Genomic DNA, 8316 nt, shown 5'->3' with positions numbered 1-8316 from the left:
GGCTGGCCAACTTATTGCACAAACCAGGAAATAATTAGAAAATAAGAAATTTTTGCTAAGTAAAGTATGCAGCTTGGAATTCTTGGAGAAGCTCTCTGGTTTAGTCAAATTCTAAGTGATATTTTAAACTGTGTGAATCGTAAAATTACATTTAAAATAGGTTAAATATTTACTATTGATTCATATTTCAAGATAGTGTTCACTAACTTTGGATATAGTGTATACTGCGAATATTAAAATAGTTAATATAGTTGTCATTAAGCCAATAAAGTTTAGGGCAAAATAAAGATGGCGCATTATTTAAATTGAAGATACACAAGAAATTTATTATATTTAGGAAGCTCAATAATATGGAGGAGTTATAGGCTTGGAAAGTACAATTGAAATTAAAATCAGATATTTGATGTTCTAATATATAATTTGAAGAAATCAAAATATTTATTTAACATGTGTGTGTGTAAATACACATATTTATTTAAAGTCTGCCCATTTGCCTTAGCACACACTGCTTCTCAGTTTGTCCAGAGCCTCTTTCACATCCTTGTTCCGCAGGCTGTAAATCAGAGGGTTCAACATGGGAATCACCAGGGTGTAAAACAGTGAGGTCATCTTTTCCTCATCTAGAGAGTAGGAAGAACTTGGCCTGAAGTACATGAAGAGCATGGTGCCCTGGAAAATCGCAACTGCGGTTAAGTGGGAGGTGCAGGTGGAGAAAGCTTTGAACCGTCCCTCAGCAGAGCGGATCTTCAAAATGGATGAGATGATGTAACAATAAGAAACAAGAACTCCAGAAATGGTACTCAGTTCAATGAAACCAAAAACAGTGAAGATCACCAACTCATTGACCTGTGTGTCTGAGCAGGACAGTAGTAGCAAAGGAGGGACATCACAGAAGAAATGATTAATCTCTTTAGACCCACAGAAGCATAAGCGGAATGTTAATGATGTATGTAACAATGAATCTGTCATTCCCACCAGGTAAACCCCAGCTGTGAGCAGGGAGCACACCCTGCTGGACATGTTGACTGTGTAGAGCAAGGGGTCGCTAATGGCCTTGTAGCGATCAAAGGCCATCACTGCCAGCAGCAGACACTCAGAATCCACAAAGATACAGAAGATCAGGAACTGCAGAGCACAGCCATAGAAGGGAATTGACCTGTCTGTGGCAAATATGTCCACCAGCATCTTGGGTCCAATAGCAGTGGAGTAGCAGAGGTCACAGAACGAGAGGTGGCTGAGGAAAAAGTACATTGGGGTGTGCAGCCGGGAATCCAGTCTAATTAAGATGATCATTCCAAGATTTGCCAGGAGGTTAGTGAGATAAACAACTAGGAATGTGATGAACAGGGTCACCTTCATCCCAGGGTTATTGGTAATTCCCAAGAAAAAGAATTCACTTACAGTGGAACAATTTTCCTTATCCATTCTTCTTTGATTCTCAATCTAAATTCTAATGAAAAACAACAAGAGATTGACACATTTGGGTGTGACACTTCTAGATATTCATAACTATTTTTCCATGAGGAAATACATGACCTTTTTCTGTATACTGCCTGCTTTACCTTCAAAAATCTCCCAGGCAAGTCCAGGTTTGAATAGTATTTATTGTGTTAGAAAGCAAGCTAAAAATGTCTAGCAAAAGAATTTGAAAATCTTTATTTCTATATGTCATTCTGGAGGTGAGTGGCTTTTCTTGGCCCCATCACTTACATTCAGACAGTGGATCTGAACAGACTAAAAGCAGGTTCTTCTCATGATGATATGAAATATATTTTGCAAGGTGCTCCAACCAAAAAGGAAACAAAGTCGCTAACCCTTCGCTCCACAAGGCCCCTAAGCCTTTGCTCGAGTTTGCATCACTTCCGCATCTCAGTGACCTAGAGTTTCCAACAATCTAAGATGGCCCCTGGGGGAGGTACCTAGCCTGACAGGAGACTTCTGTATTTGTGGACAGTATGTGTCCTCGGCTGTGATAGGCCCTTGAGGGTGTGCCCGGCTCGTGTCCTGCCTTACCTTTCTGCTGGTTGGGTCAGTTCCCTTGTGCCCTGGACAGCCCCCTTTCTGTGTCTATAAAAGCTCTTCCCCTCCCATTAAGTCGAGAACCCAGCTGCGCCCTGGGTGTTGACTGATCTCCAGGCTCTGGTGTGGTTCCTTTGTCACCAACACTCATCATCATGTCGGCCCCTGAGCTCCCCAGGCTGGCCCTGAGGAGCTCTGTCGGACCTGCTGCCCGTCACGAGCAGCAACATTTGATGCTTATGTGACCAGGCAGAAGACGGGAGTAAACATGTCATATTTTATATCAAAAGGATCATATATATTGCATCATTTAAATACACTATTTATTTTATTACTGACAATGAGAGTGTGTGTAAAAATAAATCAGTGTTCTCATATTACCATCTTGGTATGGTATTTTGGCTTTGCTGGAAAATGAAACATGATGGGGCCGACACTATGGAGCAGTAGGCTAACCCTCTGCCTGCAGTGCTGACACACAAATGGATGCCATTTCATGTCCAGGCTGCTCCTGTTGTGATCCAGCTCTCTGTTAATGGTCTTAGAAAGCAGTGGAAAATGGCCCACGTCTTTGGGCCCCTGCACCTGAGTGGAAGACCCAGAAGAAGCTTGGCTCCTGGCTTCAGGTCAGTCCAGCTCCAACCACTGCAGTGATTTGGAGAGTGAACTAACAGATGGAAGACCTCTCTGCCTCTCTTTCTGTCTGTGTGTAACCCTGCTTCTCAAATCAATCAATAAATCTTAGAAAAAATGAAGCATGCTTTATGGAACTAATCTTTCATTCTTCCTCACTAGTTTGTCACATTACACTTTGTGTAACACCTCATTCCAGTGGGAAAACAAATGGGAAAGCCAAAGTGAGAAATAAAAATCTAAGCAACAGAATATAACAAATATATGTGCCTATCGCTAGCTTTTTAAAACAGATTTATTTATTTATTTGAAAGATGGATTGTGTATCTGCTGGGGAGAGAGAGAGAGAAAGAGAGAGAGAGAGAAAGAAAGGGAGAATGGAGAGAGAAAGAGAGATAACTTCCATCTAATGGTTCACTTCCTAAATGGTCAATGGCCAGGGCTTTGACAGACCAAATCAAGGAGCCTAGAGCTCCTCCAACATGGGTGCAGGGGCCCAAGCACTTGGGGCATCTTCCTTTGCTTTCCCAGACACACCAGTAGGGATCTTGATGGAAAGTGGAGCAGCAAGATATCAAACAGGTGCCCATATAGGATCTAGGTTTCACAGACAGTAGCTTAACCCTCTATGGCACAGCGCCAGCCCTGTTAGTTTTTAAATTGACCCTTTCAGTAAGATAAAAATAAATGAGAAATAGCAAATGTTCCTGAGATACACAGTCTTCTGTTTTCTGTTTGTTATGTGTACATGGCTGTGGGACTGGGTGTAAGAGTGTGTTTATCTGTTGAGAATTGAAAATTGGAATGTGGTTGTTGTCTGCTTGTTACTTCTTTGACAAACAGATATGGCCTATACTCTGTTTGAACTCAAATATATATATATATACACACACATAATATATTTGTATTTATAATACATTTCTTTTATTATTAATTTTACTAAACTATAAAACATTTTAAATGTAGATGCACAATATAAATTAGGGTCAATTTTTTTAAGGTAAGTGTTTACTTATGAACCTTAATTAAAATATACATAAATAAAATCTATATTATACTCACACAAGTGACAGATGGCATAAACCAAAATCACCCTGCTATGGCAAAGAAGTATGACTGTTTGGCAATTAGATGGCTGAATTTATTAAACTGATCAGGTGGGTACAAAATCATTCACTTATAAAGTCCATTGTTTCTCAGCAGAGATAATGAAGAATATTTTAACCTAGTCATAGGAATACTGGTAGCACTTGTGTCACGGTGCCACCAAGTGCCCTGTTTTACTGTACATACGAATCCTTGTCCTCTAGTCAACAAGAACGCATAGGATCTCCTCACAAACAGATGAGAAAGATATGTGATAAAAATGCTTGTACATACACAGCCCCTTAACCTCAGAGAGCTTGTTTTCTGTATTGGTTCCCCATCCCAGTTTTCCAAAAGTTATAATACTATTTTGTTGTTTTCTTTGCTCCTTATTTATTTTGTATAACTCTGAAATAATCTTTCTTTGGTTAAAAAATTAACTATCCTTGGAACACCAATTGGATTCTAGATTCTATTGTCACATTTTAATCAAACTAGTTAAATGCTATACAATGGTATACATGATTCTTACATTCTGTAAAGATGTAAAAGTGGAATTTAAGGTGGAAGAAGAACAGGGAAACAAAAAATGATATCTGAATAACAATATAGTGATCACCGTGTGGGTCTCCAGAACCTTGGCTTAAACTCACTAACATGTCTATCTCTGTGGACAGTTGTTTTTAAAAATAATGATTTTCATTGTACTAAAAATATATTAAATAATAATAATAGTACGGATAAGAGATTGAACATGATAAATAATGACTGAACACCTCAATAATCCATGGTAGTATTTATCATATAACTATGCATAAACCTACTTTAAATGCCAGAGGCTGCTTCTTTCAATGGTGGCATCCCATATTGGAGTGCTAGAACAAGATGTGGCTCATATACTCCATGCTAATGTGCCCAGAAGGTAGCCTGTGGTGTTCTAAGTACTTGGTTCACTGCCACCCATATGGGAGACCAGGATGGGGTTCCTGGCTCCTGGTTTCAGCCTGGTCACCAGCCCAGACTGTTAGGAGATTTGAGGAGTGAATCAGTGTATGGAAGATCTCTCTTTGTATGTCTCTCTGTCTCTCCTCCTTCTCTCTCTGCCTTTTGAATAAAATAAATACTAAATTTCCTAAAATAAAAATAATAAACAAATTAAAGTATTTAAAATAAACACTTCCATTAAGTTACATAGTCTCTAGATTTTATAGCATAATTTTAGTGGAAAAAGGGAAAAAGACATTAAATAAATATACAATAAAAATAGGAAAAAAAAACAGCAAAAACAAAGTTACCTGATAGTCACTGATTTCTTTGTTGGGTGCACCTCTACATTTTCTACATTTTCAATTGTTCAGCATTGTTCACTGACTGACCTAGATTATATAACTGTCTCTGTGCCTGGTCCCTAGTTGTTCAGCATTTAGTCCCTCAGGAATAAGCAACAGATCTAATAATATGTTTTAACATCTGGTATGACATACAGTTAAAGGTAATTGAGAAAAAACGTAATATCTATTAATTTTTTTTCTCAATCTAGCTTAATAGCAAATATTATGCCTAATTTGCAAAAGAGGAATGACTACAGTCAGTAAGTGTTCATTCTTTCTAGTTCATCCGTGCTCTATAAGACTTTTCATTAATTACGTGATGTACAAAACAAAAACATACCCACAAACATTTTTCCATCCTTGCACAGACATGTATATGCAACCACTTTTCCTTAAAAACATTCATAAAGTAAAGATTTTTGTAAAGAGAACAAATACTAACCACTGCCTATGTAAAACCAGATTTTGTGCCAATTCTACTGGGTTTCACACTTAAAAAAAATGTTGTTAGAAGAAACACATTTACACTTAAATAAATGCCTAAACTCAACACATTTTCTATTGATATATAGTAATTTAATCTATCTGCTGCCAATTGGCATAATACAACTACTAATAGCATAAACGTCTTATATGAGTAAAACTATACATACATAATTTAGCATTCCAAGAATTTCTGTAAAATGAAATCTAAGAAATATGTTGTAAGAACTTTATCCTAAATAAAAGGAATGTTGGCCTTATCAATGTCATTTTTATTATATAACTTCAATCACATATTACTCTATTTTGATATATTCTTACATGCGTACTGAGTTGTCCTGAATAGTCTCATTATGTTATGTATTATCTGAAGCAGAAAAGTATTGGGAAAACTGCTAGAGTCTCATAGTCATGAAGCATCACTTATTCAACAGAATTTTTCCATGGGAAATTTCTTAATAAAGTAGAATTAGCGGATTTTTTTCTTTGCAGAATAACTCTCTTAAATATTCTCACAAATTGTGTGTTTATGTTAATGCGTGACATTTGAAAACTCAAAATTAATGACCCATAGACTATTCAAAACTCACTTCAGTACCTCTTCATGAAAAGATCCCCAAAGTGATAAAGACAGAAAGGAGTAAAGAGGAATGTTTGCCACATTGGAAAATAATTTGCTTTATCAATACCAAGCAGGCACTTGGATATCAGACATATCATCATTAATAAGAAGTAAAGTGGACAGTCATGTAATTGTATAATTTCAAGAACCAAATAGGCAGTTAAGAAATTAGATAGATTAAATAAATTACTATATATCAATACCCTGGCAACCTGCAGGTATTCTGTATGATTTTGTCATCTTGTGAGTTGTGTTTTACAGTGCAAGGACCATTATAGCACACTTACAGACATAGGTTTCTATGTGGCCCTTAAATGTCTACTGCTTATTGTAGGACAAAAAAATTTCATATATATATATATAATTTCCACAAATTCTATCTATGCAAAATGTGTACAAAAAACAGAAAATGTCAGCATGATTTGTAAGGCATATATTTATTTACTTATTCCACTACTTCAGGTAGTTTCATGTTTCTTCTGAAAATTTCACCTGAATATATTTTTTGCCATTTTTGTTTAACTTATTTGCTGTTACTGAATTTTCCTTTCTTTTCCATAATCAATCTACTCATCTGGCAAAATTCATTGAAAATATGTTTCCTCAAAATTATTTTTATGATAATCTGTAATACCTTTTAATATTTAATTATCAATCCTTCTGTGATAAATCCGGTCCTAAAATATCATATGTACACCTGTGGGAAATTATTGAGGCAACGCTCAAACCACCTAAGTAATTGTCAATAGTTTTCCATCAGGTTAACCCAGGAAAGTAACATTTTTGTTACCCAAGAGGTTTGCCACCATTATCTGAATCTCTGGAGTTATCCTTATGCATTTTCTTCTGAATCCCTTTGAGTCTCATTTTTCCTTCTGCTTCTTATATTCTCAAGGGAAGCCAAATTTCCTTAGGCTGCAATTTTGTTTAGGCTGAATCCAAACTTCAATTTTAAACACAGCTTATCCTCTATACCAGTTACTATTCCTTCCACTCCTCATTAATACCAGAGTTTGATAGAAACTAAACATTTGATAACTTAAATTATTTTCCATGGGGATTTGTTTTTTAATGGATAATACTTTTTTTTAAATAATGGAGGAAAGGACAAGGTAGAGTTTAAGTTTTCGGAGCCAAGTATGTGAGTAAAAGAAAAAGACAAAGACAAAAACATCTATATTCTAATGGCATTCTTGATGTGCCTGGTGCCCTCAAATAGGCAACTGACCCTTTAGAAAAGCTCTTCTTCAGAAAAGGGGTGCCTGGCCCTGAATCATGAATCATTATCAAGTAAGTTCAGTGCATGATACGGATACCAATGAAATCCAGCTTCATCAATCTCACTACTGGGGAAGCCAAGGAAAGCAGTGTCTTTGTAGCATTGACATCTCAGGTCTATGAGCAAGGCAGCACTTTTTAGTTAAATAAAAGATAATTATTTAATAAAATATTTAACAGGGTTTTGTACTTTATTACTTGTAGAAGCATGGCTTGAATAGGTAGCATGTACAAGAAACTGCTGGGAGTTTTAAGAAATAATACTGGCCGGCGCCACGGCTCACTTGGCTAATCCTCCACCTTGCGGTGCTGGCACACCGGGTTCTAGTCTCGGTCGGGGCGCCGGATTCTGTCCTGGTTGCCCCTCTTCCAGGCCAGCTCTCTGCTGTGGCCAGGGAGTGCAGTGGAGGATGGCCCAGGTGCGTGGGCCCTGCACCCCATGGGAGACCAGGATAAGTACCTGGCTCCTGCCATCGGATCAGCGCGGTGCGCCCGCCGTGGCGGCCATTGGAGGGTGAACCAACGGCAAAGGAAGACCTTTCTCTCTGTCTCTCTCTCTCACTGTCCACTCTGCCTGTCAAAAAAAAAAAAAAAAAGATAAAAGAAATAATACTAAAATATTGCAGTTGTCTACAAACTGATTCCGCATGATCTGTAATTTTTGAAAGCCCTTTAATGTGAAAACATATTCTAAAGTATATACACACTTTCAAGTATGTGTGTGTCAATAACAAACAGCAAATGAGTTTTCAGAAAGGAAAACATTCCTGCACCCCAAGCCCACATCAAAAAGCAGAAATACAGCCAGCATTTCAGACTGTGGGACATAACATGAATTAACTGTCAATATGACATTTCTAAAAT

General features: G+C 37.3%; 1 protein-coding gene across 1 annotated transcript; it reads right to left on the bottom strand.

Annotated features, from left to right (window-relative positions):
• Positions 1 to 495: 495 nt before the first annotated feature.
• Positions 496 to 1428, bottom strand: LOC100341839 (olfactory receptor 5W2-like). The gene has a single exon (XM_008270933.3). It carries the CDS (start codon positions 1423 to 1425, stop codon positions 496 to 498), a length of 930 nt encoding a protein of 309 aa, XP_008269155.1. The 5' UTR covers positions 1426 to 1428.
• Positions 1429 to 8316: the final 6888 nt, after the last annotated feature.

This window comes from Oryctolagus cuniculus, chromosome 1 (genome assembly GCF_964237555.1).
Source record: "Oryctolagus cuniculus chromosome 1, mOryCun1.1, whole genome shotgun sequence".
NCBI classification, from domain to species: Eukaryota; Metazoa; Chordata; class Mammalia; order Lagomorpha; family Leporidae; genus Oryctolagus; species Oryctolagus cuniculus.
Note: the sequence above shows the minus strand (reverse complement) of the source record. Positions and strands in the feature narration are given on the sequence as shown.